We start from the raw sequence: 19,416 nt of genomic DNA on the forward strand, positions 1-19,416 counted from the left end.
AGAAACACACACGCACAGAAACACACACGCACAGAAACACACACACGCACAGAAACACACACACGCACAGAAACACACACACGCACAGCAACACACACACGCACAGAAACACACACACGCACACGCACAAAGAAACACACACGCACAGAAACACACACACGCACAGAAACACACACACACACGCACAGAAACACACACACACGCACGCACAGAAACACACACACACGCACAGAAACACACACACACGCACAGAAACACACACACACACACGCACAGAAACACACACACGCACAGAAACACACACACGCACACAAACACACACACGCACACAAACACACACACGCACACAAACACACACACGCACACAAACACACACACGCACAGAGAAACACACACACGCACAGAGAAACACACACGCACAGAAACACACACACGCACAGAAACACACACACGCACAGAAACACACACACGCACAGAAACACACACACGCACAGAAACACACACACGCACAGAAACAGAAACACACGCACAGAAACAGAAACACACGCACAGAAACACACAGAGAAATACACACAGAGAAACATACATACACATACACAGAAACATACACACAGAAACACACACAGAGAGAAAAACGCACACAGAAATATGCACCCAGAAACATTCACACATACAGAAACACAGAAATATACACACAAAAAACATACACACAGAAATACACACAAAAACACAGAACCACATACACCGAGAAACACGTGCACACACACGCAGAAACATGGAAACACACAGAGAAATACAACCACAGTAACACACACACACAGAAACACGTGCACGCATGCACATACACAAACACACACCCACACAGAAACATGTGCATACACACACACAGAAACACACACATGCACAGGAACATACACACAGAAACACACACAAACACTAAAACAGAAACACACACACATGCACAGACACAGAAACACACGTGCAGAAATACATGCAGGGAAACACTCACACACAGAAATATACATACAGAATTATGCACACAGAAACACATGCACAGAAACACACACACATAGAAACAGAAATATACACAAAATTATGCGCACAGAAACACAAACACACACAGAGAAACACATGCACACATAGAGAAACACGTGCACACACACGCAGAAACATGGAAACACACAGAAATACAACCACAGAAACACGCACACACAGAAACACACACATGCAAAGACACATGCACACACAGAGGCACATACACGAAACATACACACACATCAAAACATGTGCATACACACACAGAAACACACACACACGCACAGAAACACAAACAAGAAACACACAGACACAGAAACACACACAGACACAGAATCACACACAGAGAAACACACATACACGCACACGCAGAAACACACGGGCAGAAACACACGGGCAGAAACACACACGGGCAGAAACACACACATGCAGAAACACACACATGCAGAAACACATACATGAAGAGAAATACTCATACACAGAAATATGCACACAGAAACGCACACAGAAACACTTGCAGAGAAACACACGCAGAAACACACACACACACAGAAACACACACGCAGAGAAACACACGCAGAGAAACACACGCAGAGAAACACACGCAGAGAAACACACGCAGAGAAACACACGCAGAGAAACACACGCAGAGAAACACACGCAGAGAAACACTCATGCACAGAAACACACGCACAGAAACACACGCACAGAAACACACGCACAGAAACACTCACGCACAGAAACACTCACGCACAGAAATATGCGCACAGAAATATGCGCACAGAAATACACGCAGAGAAACACACTCAGAGAAACACACTCAGAGAAACACACTCAGAGAAACACACGCAGAGTAACACACGCAGAGCAACACACGCAGAGCAACACACGCAGAGCAACACACGCAGAGCAACACACTCAGAGCAACACACGCAGAGCAACACACGCAGAGTAACACACGCAGAGTAACACACGCAGAGTAACACACGCAGAGTAACACACTCAGAGTAACACACTCAGAGAAACACACGCAGAGTAACACACGCAGAGTAACACACGCAGAGTAACACACTCAGAGAAACACACTCAGAGTAACACACTCAGAGTAACACACTCAGAGTAACACACTCAGAGTAACACACGCAGAGTAACACACGCAGAGTAACACACGCAGAGTAACACACTCAGAGAAACACACGCAGAGTAACACACTCAGAGAAACACGCAGAGTAACACACGCAGAGAAACACACGCAGAGAAACACACGCGCACAGAAACACGTGCACACACACGCAGAAACACAGAAACACACACGGAAATACAACCATGGAAACACACACACACAGAAACATGTGTACACACAAAAACACGCACACACACATGCAGAGACACATGCGCACACAGAGGCATGTACGCAAAACACACACACATGCACAGAAACACATGCACAGAAACACACGCAGAGTAACACACGCAGAGTAACACACGCAGAGAAACACACGCAGAGAAACACACGCAGAGAAACACACGCAGAGCAACACACGCAGAGCAACACACGCAGAGCAACACACGCAGAGCAACACACGCAGAGCAACACACGCAGAGCAACACACGCAGAGCAACACACTCAGAGCAACACACTCAGAGCAACACACGCAGAGCAACACACGCAGAGTAACACACGCAGAGTAACACACTCAGAGAAACACACTCAGAGAAACACACGCAGAGAAACACACGCAGAGTAACACACGCAGAGTAACACACGCAGAGTAACACACGCAGAGTAACACACTCAGAGAAACACACTCAGAGAAACACACTCAGAGAAACACACTCAGAGAAACACACTCAGAGTAACACACTCAGAGAAACACACTCAGAGAAACACACTCAGAGTAACACACTCAGAGAAACACACTCAGAGAAACACACGCAGAGAAACACACGCAGAGAAACACATGCAGAGAAACACACGCGCACAGAAACACGTGCACACACACGCAGAAACACAGAAACACACACGGAAATACAACCATGGAAACACACACACACAGAAACATGTGTACACACAAAAACACGCACACACACACATGCAGAGACACATGCGCACACAGAGGCATGTACGCAAAACACACACACATGCACAGAAACACACGCAGAGAAACACACGCAGAGAAACACACGCAGAGAAACACACGCAGAGAAACACACGCAGAGAAACACACGCAGAGAAACACACACAGAGAAACACACGCAGAGAAACACACGCAGAGAAACACACGCAGAGAAACACACGCACACAGAAACACACGCACACAGAAACATACGCAGAGTAACACACGCAGAGTAACACACGCAGAGAAACACACGCAGAGAAACACACGCAGAGAAACATACACGCACAGAAACATACACGCACAGAAACATACACGCACAGAAACATACACGCACAGAAACATACACGCACACAGGCAGACAGAAACATACACACACAGAAACACACAAAAACACAGAATCACACACACAAACGCACAGAAACACGTGCACACACATGCAGAAACACAGAAACACACACAGAAATACAACCACAGAGGCACACACGCAAAACACACACACAGAAACAGAAACACACACACACAGAAACACGCACAGGCACAGAAACACACAGAGAAATACACACAGAGAAACACAGAAACTCACAGAGAAACACAGAAGCACACAGAGAAATATACACACACAGAAACACACACACACACACAGAAACACACACACACAGAAACACACACACAGAAATACACACAGAAACACAAAACTACACACAAACACACAGAAACACGTGCACACATGCACAGAAACATGGGAACAAACCGGGAAATACAAACACAAACACGTGCACACATGCACACACAGAAACACACGTATGCACGCACACACGCAGAGACACATACACACATGCAAAACACACTCTCACACACACACGACAGAAACATGTGCACAAACACATCAAACACATGCACACACGCACATAAACACACCCTTAAACACATAAAAACATACATATGCATACACACACACCCCGAAACACACACAGAAGCACATACGCACACACACACCCCAAAACACACACAGAAGCACAGACGCACACACACCCCCAAAACTCACACACACAGACACCCTGAAACATACACACCCCTGAAACACACATACACACACCCCAAAACACACACACACACACACACACACAGACACCCCGAAACACACACACACACAGACAGACACCCCGAAACACACACACCCCGAAGCGCACCCACACAAGCACATACGCACACCCACACAAGCACATACGCACACCCACACAAGCACATACGCACACCCACACAAGCACATACGCACACCCACGCCCACAGAAGCACATACGTGCACACAGAAGCACATACGTGCACACACACAGGAGCACATACGCGCACGCACACACCCCAAAACACACATACAGACACCCAGAAACACACATGCACACACACTAAAGCACACACAACCACATACTTACACACACACACAAACATACACGCGCACACACACAGAAACACATATAGACAAGCTCATACACTGGATGCTAGGGTTGTCTTGCCCTTTAGCCAGACAGAAAAGATGAAAGACTTGCATTTATATAGCACCTTTCACAACCTCAACACATCCAGCACATCTTGGGCAGAATTTTGCCCTTGATGGGTGGGTGGGGCCCTGGCTCGGCGGTGGGCGGGAAGCCGATCACCACTGCCGAAGTGGGCCCTGCCGCCATTTTGTGTGGGCGGGCCAATTAAGGCCCGCCCAACGGGAAATGCTACGCTCTCCCTGTGTGGGGGGAGGGATTCCCCAACTGTCAGAGTGCACTCTTTCACACACTAAGTGCTGTCTCAGGGAGATCGGTGAAAGGTTTGTAAACTTCAAAAATAGAAACATAAAAAAATTATTAACATGTCCCCCTCATGTGACAATGTTACACGAGATGGGACATGTTAATAAATATCATTTAAAGTTATTAAAGTTTCTTAAAACAGACATGAAACCTCATCCCGCCAGTGGATGAGGTTTCATGTATTATCAGAAGCCCGCCGGGGCTCCTGGTCTGCCCGCCAGCCTTAAGGTTGGACGGGCAGAGCCTTTAATTAATTTAACTACCCTGTCAATGGCCTCAATTGGCCATTGACAGGTCGGCGGGCGGACAGCTGATCTCGCTGTCTGCCCGCCTTCCTGAATATTTAAATGGGGCGGGATGACGTCAGGGGTTCCTCCCCCAAATCACCGATGGAAAAATTCTGCCCATAGAGTTAATGAAGTATTTATGAAGTGTTGTCACTGATGTAATGTGGGATAGCCAGCAGCTAATCTTTGCACACAGCAAACTCCCACAAACCGCAATGAGGGAACGACCAGATAATCTATTTTAATGTTATTAATTAAAGGTTAAATATTGTCCAAGACACCAGGGAGGGCACCCCTGCTCTTCTGCAAATAATGCTATGGGATCTTTTACATCCACCTGAAAGACAGACAGGGCCCCTCTTTAACATTGCATCTGAAAGACAGCACCTCTGACAGTGAAGCTCTCCCTCAGTACTGGACTGGACTGTCAGCCTGGATTATGGACTCAAATCACTTGAGCGGGGCTCTAATCCACAACCTGCTGGCTCAGAGGTGGCAGTGTAACCCACTGAGCTAGGGCTGGCACTGTAACATAAAGACCATTTCGCCAATGGACACTCCCACCAACCAATTGACAATCAGAACCTTGCCCTGATCTTCCATCCCCGAGCCTGTGTGGACCAGGTCAGCCTAGCAGCTGTGCAGGGTCACACACTTGGGAAATAATCCCTGTAAATGACGCCTTCTCCCATGGGCTCGACACCTTCCCATTAATGTGTATCCATCGGACAACCCAGCCGAAAATTGGCAGTTTGCCATCTGTGAAGGGTCATGTAAAAGTCAGGAATAGGCAGGAAAGGAACTCAAGTTTAAAGTATGATTTAAGTCACTGGTGGTATGAGCCAGTAGGCAGCCTGATGCTGCCTTAAGACACAAGGTGGGCTGTGACAATCAGCTATAGATTTCCAACTTGCCATCCAGATGTATAAATACGGAGCACACAGATTTGGAAATGAAATTTGGCTTCTTTCTATTGTAGGTGTTTGATCCACATGGTCAGTTACCAATATCTGGAGGTAAACTACCCCACTGTATTTAACCAGCATGACTAACTTGTCTATAAACCCTGGAAGTGTCTGCAGTTGTGATAACTTGCCTTTTCTTCAGTCAGCAGCTTCCGAGCAATTTCAAAGTCTGAGGTCATAAATCGATCTCTAACTAAGGGCCTGAAAAGGAGAAACAGTAAAAAATTAGGGCAAGTTAAAGTGAGGCCACACACTAGTGAAAACACAACCATCTCTTACTACTAACCTACGTATTTTTAAAATTCTTTCATGGGATGTGGGCTTCGTTGGCTGGGCCAGCATTTATTGCCTATCCCTGGTTGCCCTTGAGAAGGTGGTGGTGAGCTGCCTTCTTGAACCGCTGCAGTCCATGTGGTGTAGGTACACCCACAGTGCTGTTAGGGAGGGAGTTCCAGGTTTTTGACACAGCGACAGTGAAGGAACGGCGATATATTTCCAAGTCAGGATGGTGAGTGGCTTGGAGGGGAACTTCCAGGTGGTGGTGTTCCCATGTGGCTACTGCCCTTGTCCATCTAGATGGTAGTGACTGTAGGTTTGGAAGGTGCTGTCTAAGGAGGCTTGGTGAGTTCCTACAGTGCATCTTGTAGATGGTACACACTGCTGCTACTGTGCGTTGGTGGTGGAAGGAGTATATGCTTGTGGAAGGGGTGCCAATCAAACGGGTTGCTTTGTCTTGGATGGTGTCAAACTTATTGAGTGTTGTTAGAGCTGCACTCATCCAGGCAAGCGGAGAGTATTCCATCACACTCCTGACTTGTGCCTTGTAGATGGCAGACAAGCTTTGGGGAGTCAGGAGGTGAGTTACTTGTCACAGGATTCCCAGTGTCTGACCTGCTCTTGTAGCCACAGTATTTATATGACTAGTCCAGTTCAGTTTTTGGTCAATGGTAACCCCTAGGATGTTGATAGTGGGGGATTCAGCAATGGTATTGCCATTGAACATCAAGGGGCAATGGTTAGGTTATCTCTTGTTGGAGATGCTCATTGCTTGGCACTTGTGTGGTGTGAATGTTACTTGCTACTTGTCAGCCCAAGCTTGGATATTGTCCAGGTCTTGCTGCATTTGGACATGGACTGCTTCAGTATCTGAGGTGTTGCGAATGGTGCTGAACATTGCGCAATCATCAGCGAACATCCCCACTTCTGACCTTATGATGGAAGGAAGGTCATTGATGAAGCAGCTGAAGATGGTTGGGCCTAGGACACTACCCTGAGGAACACCTGCAGTGATGTCCTGGGACTGAGATGATTGACCTCCAACAACCACAACCATCTTCCTGTGTGCTAGGTATGAATCCAACCAGCGGAGAGTTTTCCCCCTGATTCCCATTGACTCCAGTTTTACCAGGGCTCCTTGATGCCACACTCGGTCAAATGCTGCCTTGATGTCAAGGGCAGTCACTCTCACCTCACCTGGATTTATTCCTGGATCTCAGCTTCACAAAAAGTTTCCTCAAATCCTCACTCCCAACAAACAAGCGGGTCTCCTTCCTTACCCAGATAGGCTTATTGGATCTATTACATAACCTCCTTAACTGTAGAAAGGCTGAAGAATAAACACTCCATCAGCCCAGTGAGTTTAACCTCTGAGGGGGCAAAGATACTGAGAGGCATCATTGGGGTGCACTGGATAGGGTTATAGAGCCTGGCATGAGTGGGTACAAGCTAACAAGGACGGAGTCCTGCTATTGATCACTGATAGTTGAAGGTTCAAATCCAGTGTCAGGAATTGGCAGTCAAAGTGAACAGGGCCCAGAATATTCAGTACAAAGCTAGGGCCACAATAATATTGTCAGCCACCCACTCATGTGTGCTCTGCCTGAAGGAGGGTTCTTGGCTTGTTATCTGCTGATGCCTCTTCCTGAGCCATTTTCTTGGCAGTTTTTATCAGTGGTGGTTTGCCATTGCCTTTCACTCTCAGGGACCTGATGACGAGGCAAGTCCCAAGTCTGCATAAGCTGGAACGGGAATTGAATCCGCAATGTGGTGATATTCCAACTATCGAAGTTAACCAGCCCCTGATCTGGTTATCAGGAAGCTTCTTTAGGAGTACTGTTTAAAATATCAGTATCTTCACCTCAAACAGAAAAATATACCTCAGCAAACAGCAACAATGATGAAAGGTCATTGAGCGAAGGAGATGGACTTCATGCCTTCAACTTGGGTTCACTGTGGAAACAGATACTTAAGGGGGATCTGATTCAAGTATATAAAATTATTAAAGAGATCATCAACAGACAAGGAGATAGATAGTTTGAGCTGATAGGGTCGGATAGAGCTCAGGAAGCCAGCAGTGCACTTCTCTCTGAGGAATAGGGTTTTGGGGTGTAACTGAGGACTGAAACTGTGCTCTTACATGGAGAACAAGGCAAGTGTGGTGCATGCAAGGTAAGACTCAATATTTTGGAGCATAATTAAAGGATTTGGGTTGTGTCTGATTATCTGAGAGAGGTTGAAGGGGAATTTTTGATGGAACTGGCTAGTGAGGTTTGTCTTTGTTTCTGGCATTTGCTGGGTCCAAGGATGGGTGTCTTCACAGACATGGGATCGACAAAAACTGGGGTGAACTTGTATGAGGCTGATGGCCATTCCTTGTCCCCGTTTGAGAAAACACAAAACTGTGCCTTGACTATTGTTGTGATCTCCATTGAGACCGATAACTTTTAAAAAGAGATTTTAACTTCCAGTTACTACCTGAAAGGATGAAATGACAAGGTTTCATGTTTTAGAACTTTAACTGTAATAAATGAGTGATAAAAACTATTGACCAAACACTATTTTCTTTTTGTAGGCAACTCTAACTCTAAACTACAGAAAGTGACGTCCCCCTTTTATACTGTTTTAATGATTCTTCTTCCCCCAGCCAAGCCAAGCCAAATCTCCTGAAATCTTTAGATGGCTGCAGGATGCATCTCTTTGACTAGAGACCATCTCTCTCTACATCTGGCTGTGATATCTTGCAAAAGCCAAATAGTCTTTGTGCTCTGCTGACCACACAAAACTGCTGCTTGTCTGATGGAATTTATTTGTAGGGAAGCCTGTAATCTGATCTCAAAAATGGCTTCCTCTGCCCTCTTTCCTACGGCAATGTGAAACACATTAGTCTTGTATCTTGGTAGAAATTCTTATTAGCTACTCTTGACCCCAACTCCCTTTTATCTTAGAAGTAAATGGATGGTTTAAAGCACAACTGTTTACAACCTGATACCTACAACACCTTTCTGGGACTTTGGGAGACTCAAGGTCAATTCATGGCAAATTCAGAGAATGCTGCCATTGTCTCCAAGCATAAATATCTTGCACCTTCTCCTCAGTAAAACAATCTAAGCCTTTCTTTGATCTCTAACAATTAGCTACCCAGGCTTACTGTCAGGCAGACTCAAGAACAGGTCACATGACCTCATTATGTGCCTTAATTTTAAAGCTAAAGCCCCAAAATGTGATAATTTAATAAGCCTTAGAATTCTAACACTTCAAACTAATAGACTGAGTTAAACAGTACCTGAATAAATAACCAACATTCAATATAAATAATAGATTTACAGCAATTATTGACTTTCTTTTTTTCCTTGGCATATTGAAACCAACAATGGCACTTCTCATAGTGTGAAACTGAACCTCAAAACACAGTCGCAGGTCACTCTTACATGGTAATTTGTTCTCAGAGGGCAAAATCATCCCAGATTTGCACTAAGTGCGGTAGTGGGAGGGCAAAAGGAAGTTTTACCCATCGGCCACAATGGCAGCTTTTCACACCATATTGCCCCAGTCCCTCCTCATTAATCATGCATTTCCGGGAAACACGCCGGTCCGATAATGGGTGGACTCTCATTTGCCCGCCACACCATCAGCTCGCCGCTTCCTCACGCCAGGCGCCATATTTAAAGTGCAGCCGCGCGCACACCCCTCAGTGCTTTCAACCTAGGACTGCTGCAGAAAACATGACCTTGAAAGGCAAGAAGACTGCAGCCCCCTTGTTTAGTGACGCGTCCCTAGAGCACCTTTTGGACGCCGTGAAGGCTCGCCGGGATGTCCTCTACCACCTGCTCTGGCCACAGGAGGGGCAACTACATTACCACTCCAGCTTGGTAGGCGATGGGAGTGGTGATCAGTGCCAATGCTGCACAGAAGAGGTTGGCCATCCAATGCAGATAGAGGATGAATGATCTCATCCGTGCTGTCAGGGTAAGGCAACCATCTCATCACCATAAACTCACAGACTCAAGCCCATCACACATTCACTGGCATCTCACTCACTGCCAGCTCAAGGGACATCACCACCCATTCTCACACACATCCCTATATGGCCTGATCTCCTCTGGAGACTGCCTCCTCAAGCCTCACCATCTTGAGGCCATTTGCACAGATCAACATATGCCCCCACACACACCCTGGGATACCCTCCTTCCCCAGTACAGCCCTCACCCTGCAGCCCTTTCCCTTGCCTGAGACCACTTCTCCCCCTTCCCCAAGCAAGTCCTAGCCCTGCAGCTATTGAAAAGTCACCCACATACGGCTGGTCTGGTGGGTAGAGACCTGCCCGTGAGCCCCCTAAAAGTGATGTGGTGCTGCCTGTGAAGCTTGGCGCTGATGACTGCGAGTGCTGCCTGAAGCAAGGAAGGCCATCAAACCTCAAAGTCCCGAGTGAAGTGCAGCTCGCCAGGTGCACGTTGCTTTTGAACAGGTGTGAAACACATCAGTGCTGGCCATATTATAATATGCAGATGTATTAAAATGAGGTTCTTGATGTCCGACAGCGAGAAACGCAGCCCGCCATTGACAACAGAGTGAACAGTCGCAAACTGGTTTCACAACGCCTAGAAACCGATTTTTGGCCTTCTCGCCATATCATCCACTCTCACCGCCAAGCGTGCCCAACACCGGCTCTGGTCTCTGACAGTTTGCTAATTGTGGAAAGTTGTTCAAGATACATTGTTCAAGATCATTTGAAGATTTACTGAAACACAGGGTATTAAAAATGTAGCTCTCTTGGCTACTGGTCAGGCATTGGCCAGATTGTAAGTGGTGCTTGTGCACAATACATCCAACAAACAACAACAGCCTAGGGCCAGGATTTTACAGCCTCTCCTGCCTGGCGGGATATTACCGTCCCACCCAATGGAGTGGAGATTTAAGTGGCTCGCCGCATCTGCCGGGGGGAGGGACACGCCGCGGGGGGGGGGGGGGGGGAGGGACACGCCGCGGGGGGGGGGGGAGGGACACGCCGTCGGGGGGGGGGGGGGAGGGACACGCCGCGGGGGGGGGGGGAGGGACACGCCGCGGGGGGGGGGGGGGAGGGACACGCCGCGGGGAGGGGGGGGAGGGACACGCCGCGGGGGGGGGAGGTGATTTTCTTTTGCACATTCTTAAATAATGTAACCTACTCTTTCTCCTTGCTACCTAATTCTGTGCGTGTTAGAGAGGCTCTTGTGTGCGTGTGTGCGTGTGAGTTGGAGATCTTTTTTTTATCTATCAGGTATTAAGGACAAAAAACAGTATTTCATTTTCTTTTAAAACTTACCGGCAAACCTGTCTATGTGTCTTTTACAGTCGCAGCATTTAAGCAGTTAAACACTCACTAAATTGACAAGCAAAACTTTGTAAAAATACCTTTTGTGATCATCTGAGAGGGGAGCAATGCTGCCACTTCTCACCTGACTGTAACAATGGGTTATCCATTTTCCTTGTGAACCAGGATTGTTAACTCTTTAGGGGCCACATGTTTTACACCGTGCCCGATTCTCTTTTTCATTTGTTCAAGACCACTTTCACTCCGTGTGTCGATTGTGATCAGCATGACAGAAAAGCTTCATTTTTGGCATACAGATAGCATGGATTCCTTATTCCTTTAAAGATTTTAGATTGAGCAGAATTTTTAACTTACTTCACCACTGTCCGAAGCAGCTCATAGACCCTTTCCAGCGGTTCCGTTGTGTGCAGTGGCCGCACAAACTCAAGGCCCTGACACGCTGCTAGGAGCTCGATAGCAAGCACTGGAAGAAAATGGTTCCCACAGGGAGTTAACTTTATAACTGTCAATCGAAGTATTAGCTAATCTAGTCTTGTATTTATACAGTGCCTTTAACTTTCCAAGAAATGGTAGCAAGAACATGCTGGCACTGAGCCTAAGGAGGAAACATTATAACAAATGGCCAAAAACTTAGTCAGAGAAGTAGGATTTAAAGAGCATCTTAAAGGAGGAAAGAGAGGTGGAGAGGTTGAGGAAGGGGATTCCAGAGTTTAGGTCCTTACAGCTAAAGGCACCGTTGTCATTGATGGAGTGAAGGAAATGGGGGATGTGCAACAGGCCGGAGCTGGGGGAACACAGAGATCTCAGAGGGTTGTAGGATTGGCGAAGGTTAGAGAGTTAGAGAAGGACAAGGTCATAAAGGAATTTAAACTCAAAGATGGGATGTGCTGCCTAGGAGGGTGGTGGAGGCGGGTTGCCTCACATCCTGGATGAGCACTTGGCATGTCATAACATTCAAGGCTATGGGCCAAGTGCTGGTAAATGGGATTAGGTAGGTAGGTCAGGTGTTTCTCACGTGTTGGTGCAGACTCGATGGGCCGAAGGGCCTCTTCTGCACTGTGAGGTTCTGTGATTCTGTGATGGGGTACTGCTGGACTGGGAATCACTCTTTTGTTTAATCTCAGGATGAGGGCAATGCATTTATTGCCCATCCCTAGTTGCCCTGAGAGGGCAGTGCTACAACTGAGGGCTTTGCTAGGCCACTTCAGAGAACTGTCAAGATTCAACCATGTTGGCATGGGTCTGAGTCACATATAGGCCAGACCAGGTAAGGACAGCGAGCTTCCTTCAATAAAGAACATTTGTTAACCAGTTGGGTTTTTACGACAGTGGTGACCTAAAAGATACCAGAGTTTTAAATTATCATTTCCAGATTTTTTTTAAAACCTGAATTCACATTCTCAACCTGTCATGATGGGATCTAATTACATGTTCAGTGGATTATTAGTCCAGACCTCTGAATTATAAATATCCCCAACATAACCTCTGGGGTGATCTTGTGGTGCAGTGGGTGGTGTCACTACCTCTGAGCCAGAAGCTCTGGGCTCAAGTCCCACTCCAGGATGACCATATAAGGTGTGTTCATGACACGGTCAAACAGGTCGATTATCAACCTCTAAATCCTTCCAACACACATTGATGGCAGGTGGTAAGCGTGGGAGAGATTCCTGGTTAGCCATATAATGGAAGGAAAGTTGGACAATCTACCATCACTATCCATAGCTCTAGCTCTAGACTACAACATGTGTTTAAAAAGTGCATGTTGCCACAGCAACTTGGGCTCCCTGAATGAGCAGTGATACGCCACCACCAACATAACCATTATGCTCGAGCATCCTAATATAGGTCAGTTATCTGCAGGGACTGGAGAAACTGGAATTGTTTTCTTTGGAGTGCAGTAGATTAAAGAGAGATTTAATCTTCAGGGAGAGATGGTGGTGTAGTGGTCATGTCACTGGATGAGTCATCCAGAGGACCGGGCTAATATTCTGGAGACATGGGTTCAAATCCCACCTGGCAGCTGGTGGAATTTAAACTCAATTAATAAAATCTGGAATTGAAAGCTAGTCTCAGTGATGGTGACCATGAAACTATTATTGATTATTGTAAAAATCCATCTGGGTCACTAATGTCCTTACCTGGTCTGGCCTATATGTGACTCCAGATCCACTGCAATATGGTTGACTCTTAACTGCCTTCTGAAATGGCCCAGCAAGCCACTCAGTTCAAGGGCAATTAGGGATGGGCAACAAATGCTGACCTTGCCAGTGATGCCCCCATACCATGGAAGAATAAAAACTAGAGGTGTTCAATGGTATGAAAGGTTTTGATGAAATAAATAAGGAGAAAGTGTTTTCACTGGAAGGAGGGTCAGTAACCAAATCATACGGTTTTAAAATAATTGGCTAAAGTACCAGACATCTGTACCAAATACAGTTGGTTAACGTTGGGATTGTGGTCCCAATAGAATTATAACACAGTAATTGATTGAAACTGGGTGTTATTATTACACAAACTGGTTGGATGGGACAGAGAAGCCTTTCTTCTTTCAGTACATCACATGGTCTAATATCTTCGGTTCGGTTTACCTTGTTCCACATGCTCAATAACTCTCAATGCTTTCCTGGCAGCCCATCCACCCATGGAGACATGGTCCTCAGCGGCAGCGCTGGTGGACAGGGAGTCAACCGAAGACGGATGGCACAGCACCTTGTTCTCAGAGACTGGAGGGATGGTAAATTATTGCCTGGTGACTGGATATTCTCAGTGTTTAACATCACAGTGTTTTATGTGAAATTGCTAAACAGCTCATCGTTACAACTATAAGTTATTCGGAAGAAAGGGGAAAAAAATGTATCATTATAGCACCTTTCACTGGTGAGACCACACCTGGAGCACAGTGTACAGTTTTGATCTCCTTATTTAAGGAGGGATGCATTTGCTTTGGAAGCAGTTCAGAGAAGGTTCACTCGGCTGATTCCTGGGATGAAGGGGGTTTGTCTTATGAGGAAAGGTTGAGCAGGTTGGGCCTGTAATCATTGGAGTTTAGAAGAATGAGAGGTGATCTTATTGAAATATATAAGATCCTGAGTGGGCTCGACAGGGTCAACGCTGAAAGGATGTTTCCCTTCATGAAGGAACCTAGAACTGGGGGCCACAGTTTCAAAACAAGGGGTCTCGCACTTAAGACGGAGATGAGGTAGAATTTCTTCTCTCGGAGGCTCATTTGTGTTTGGAATTCTCTTCCCCAGAGAGCAGTGGAGGCTGGGTCATTGAATATATTCAAGGCTGAATTAGACAGATTTGTAACTGACAAGGGAGTCAAAGGTTATGGAGACATGCAGGAAGGTGGAGTTAAAGCCATAATTATATCTGCCATTGAATTGTGGAGCTGGCTCGAGGGGCCAAGTGACCTACTCCTGCTCCTATTTCTTGTGTTCTTATGGTTTTTCATGACCTCAGGATATCCCAAAGCACCTCACAACCAATGCAGTACTTTTTTGAAGTGTGATTAATGTTGCAATGTAGGGAACGCAGCAGCCAATTTGCATACAGGAAGCTCCCACAAGCAGCAATATGATAACGACCCAGTAATCTGATATAATGATGTTGGTTGAGGAATAAATATTGACCAGGGCAACTGGAGGAACCACCATCCCCCCACCGACCCCCATCACTGGCTCTTCTTTGAAATAGGGCCATGGGGTCCTCTACACCCACTGTAGAGAGCAGACAGGTTTAACATCTCATCCGAAAAACGACACATCTGTCTCAGTACTACACTGAAGTGTCAGCCTAGACTAAGCCTGTGTTAACTGGGAATATATACAAAATTGTACACCAACGAGTGCAAAATACTGAAGATTCTGGAAACACTCACAGGCCAGGCAGCATCCACAGGGAGCAGAAGGTCGGGCTACTGCTTCTGACAGAACAATGCCCACCTGAAATTTTAACCTTTCCTTCTTTATCCCCACATACTGCCTGACCTGCTGGATGTTTGTGGCACTTTCTGCTTTTATCTCAGATCAATGCATTTCAGAGAAAACATTGTCTTTTGCTTTACTTTGTCCATGTTCCCATTAGCTGACGATACCAGGGCTAGTGGACACCAATGTAAGGTTTTAGGGTAAGGTATGCTGAGTGGGGAGGGGTATGAGGAGGAACCATTTTGACACAGTGAGGAGTAATGCCTGCAACTGATTGCTTATGAGGATGGTGGAAGGAGGGATGATTAATGATTTCTAAAGGGATCGGATAAGCACCTGAGGGAAATAAATGGGGACACAACAAGGGAATGGGACTGACTGGAGAGCTGGCATGGGATCAATGGGATGAATGGTTTCCTTCTGTGCTTTAATGACTCTGTGGGTAGGATTTTCCCAACCCCAGAGTGGAAGGCAGGGGAAATAGCAGGGGGGCCACGTCAGGGTGGTTCCCACCTCATTCTCACTTCCTGGGACAGGCAGCAATGAGGAGTGGGCTGCCCACTGCCCGATAGCCAATCTGCATAAATAAGGCCTCAATTAAAGGTCATTTAGAGCATTCACTGGCATTTTTCCAACAGAGCAGAGGCTGCCAGCTTAATTCAGATGCCCTGCCTATGACAGTCCAGAGGGCCTTCAATGCCAGAGAATTCATTCCCCAAGGAGAAGGGTGGCAGCAGCAAACGCAGCTCAAAACACTGCTGATGGTCTGGCTTCTCCTCTAAAGATGTCATTACTCCCTTGGGCACCTATTTCGAGGCATTCTCCTGCCTGCCTCAGCAGTGCTCAGTTCTCTCAGTGGGGCTGCTGAGCTTCTTAGGCTGTCAGCTATTTGATTGGGCCATCAGTAATAGTCCTTAATTGGAGAGCAAGCATGGAGGCAGTCCCTCTGGGCAAACAGCTGCCCCTGCTCTGGCTCCCAGCAAGCGCAAGCTCAGAACGCTCATTGGATCCTGTCATTGGGGTCTGGAAGCCCACTAAAGAATTCTGTCCTATGGCTCTCTCAATCTATGACATTCATTTAAAGCAATTGAAATAAATTATTCCTGTGTTTGCACAATCTACTATTGTTCTATTTGACTGGATTAATTAGATATTTTTGAGTTAGCGCCTGTCAAAATTCCAGAATCACGGAATTGTTCCGGCACAGAAGGAGGCCACTCAGCCCCTCATGTCTGCACCAGATCTCCAAATGAGCATCACGACTTAGTGCCATTCTCCTGCTTTTCCCCCGTAACCCTGCGCATTGTTTCTATTCAAATTGTCATCTATTGCCCTTGTGGATGCCTCAATTGAAGAGTAAATAAATGTTTGTACCTAATGCGGCTGCTGTACATTGAGCCATCATAAAACCACAGTTCAGGCCCCCATCATTGACAAGGAAGGCAGGCAGTTCACTCAGGGATGGATTACACAGTCTTTCAATTCTCCTCTCACTGATCGATGCGAGTTCATGAACACCAATCGCCAGATAGTCAAGGGCCTGCAGGAGTTACAAGGAGACAAGCCACAAGTGTCAGTCTGTCAATTGTAGATGTGATCACAATTAGATTACAAACACTTCATGATTATTGGAAGCCATCTCTTCTGCTGATTAGATCACCTCCAAAACATTGGTCTACAAATGACTGTCAACAACATTATTGGTGTTTAAGAGGGGTTTTTAGTTAGTGAAACACACAGTCTGCCTACCCAGGAGTCTGTGTGTCAGACTGGCTGGTACTAACTCCAGGTGCAGGTGCTCATTCCCATCCCATCAGCTGGCTGACCACCAAAACTGCTCCCAGGCCAAGGCTGGGTTTCCATCGGCATTGACGAAAGTTGTGGGAGGTGGGGGCGCAGAGGGGGAGAGGGGGGTGGTTCAGCAGGGTCACCCAGGTGGCAAGGAGTGATAGGCGGCGGGGGTGGGGAAGCAGAGCCCAAAATTTCCCGGGCAGCCCATTGAAGATCCCATTTCTCCACACCCCGAGGGTGTTACTGAGCAGGAAATCTGCCGTGATCACCCCACTTAGTATCTGAATGCCAGTAGGGTCCTACATGTACCACTGGACCCAAATATCATATGTTAATGAGACTGCTTCCTGTGCTAGGCTGGACACCTCAGCCACCAGCAATAAACAGCTCAGTTAAACCCACTGTGTGGGAACAGGGTGGGGGGGAATGGTCCCACTCAATTTCAACTCCCAATCTGACTGGGAGATGGTGGAGGACACTAAAAAGCCCTTTGATGCATTTTCCTCTGTCTCAGCTATCTTAATACAGGTTAATATTTTTGCGACAATGATAGGCTACAAATTGCCATGTGAATGAGTTAAGTGTTTGATGGCTAATATTACTACAATCATTTCTTGGTTCTCATTTCTGAAATTTAAAAGCTTGCACACTGGGAAGATGGTTGTGGTTGTTGAAGGTCAATCATCTCCGTTCCAGGACATCGCTGCAGGAGTTCCTCAGGGGAGTGTCCTAGGCCCAGCCATCTTCAGCTTGTCGCTCCACTTAGTATTTGAGTGCCAGTACCTTCCTTCCATCATAAGGTCAGAAGTGGGGATGCTCGCTGATGATTGCATTATGTTCAGCACCATTTGCAACTCCTCAGATACTGAAGCAGTCCATGTTCAAATGTAGCAAGACCTGGACAATATCCAGGCTTGAGCTGACAAGTGGTAAGTAACATTCCCACCACAGAAGTATCAGGCAATGACCATCTCCAAGAAGAGAGAATTCAACCATCGCCCCTTGACGTTCAGTGGCATTACCATCGCTGAATCCCCCACTATCATCAGCCTGGGGGTTACCATTGACCAGAAACTGAACTGGACTAGCCATATAAATACTGTGGCTACAAGAGCAGGTCATAGGCTAGGAATCCTCTGGTGAGTAACCCACCTCCTGGCTTCCCAAAGCCTGTCCACCATCTACAAGGCACAAGTCAGAAGTGTGATGGGATGCTGCCCACTTGCCTGGATGAGTGCAGCTCCCACAACACTCAAGAAGCATGGCACCATCCAAGAGAAAGCTGACTGCTTGATAGGCACCCCATCCACCACCCTAAACATCCACTCCCTCCACCATTGACACACAGTAGCAGCAGTGTGCACCATCTACAAGATGCACTGCAGCTACTCTCCAACCAGCCTCTTTCGACGGCACCTTTCAAACCTACGACCACTACCATCTAGAAGGACAAGGGCAGCGGATAGATGGAAACACCACCACCTGGAAGTTCCCCTCCAAGCCATTCACCATCCTGACTTGGAAATATATTACAGTTTCTTCACTGTCGCTGGGTCAAAATCCTGGAACTCCCTCTCTAACAGCACAGTGGGTGTACCTACACCACATGGACTGCTTAAGGACAATTAGGGAGAGGCAACAAATGCCGGCCTAGTCAGCGACACCCACATCCCATGAAATTTTTTTTTTAAGTATTCTTTAAACTTGGAAATTAGTTGCATATTCCTTCTTAACATATAATCAGAGAATGATTATTACAAAGAGATGAAGATATAAAAGTCTTTAAATGAGTGAAGAACAATTAATCAATCGAGCTTGATATTTTCGTGACTCCGTCACTTGCATCTTTTTTGATGCTGGCATTCTCACTCACTTAGAGTTGTTTTAAACCAGGACACTT

The 19,416-nt window shown here is 46.6% G+C and overlaps 1 protein-coding gene across 3 annotated transcripts in view; it reads right to left on the minus strand.

Moving 5' to 3' along the window:
- LOC144687503 (histidine ammonia-lyase-like) overlaps positions 1-19,416 on the minus strand; it is a 50,190-nt gene that overhangs the window by 3,743 nt on the left and 27,031 nt on the right. For 2 of the 3 annotated variants that reach the window (XM_078553731.1, XM_078553733.1), the window contains 4 exons: positions 17,100-17,265; positions 14,385-14,519; positions 12,151-12,259; positions 6,338-6,407 (listed from right to left, as the gene is read on the minus strand). In XM_078553731.1, the coding sequence (XP_078409857.1) occupies positions 6,338-6,407; positions 12,151-12,259; positions 14,385-14,519; positions 17,100-17,265 (480 nt within the window). The remainder of the gene's footprint in view (positions 1-6,337; positions 6,408-12,150; positions 12,260-14,384; positions 14,520-17,099; positions 17,266-19,416) is intronic. The other variant, XM_078553732.1, reaches the window with a different exon arrangement.

This window comes from Cetorhinus maximus, chromosome 12 (genome assembly GCF_964194155.1).
Source record: "Cetorhinus maximus chromosome 12, sCetMax3.hap1.1, whole genome shotgun sequence".
In the NCBI taxonomy this organism is placed as follows: Eukaryota; Metazoa; Chordata; class Chondrichthyes; order Lamniformes; family Cetorhinidae; genus Cetorhinus; species Cetorhinus maximus.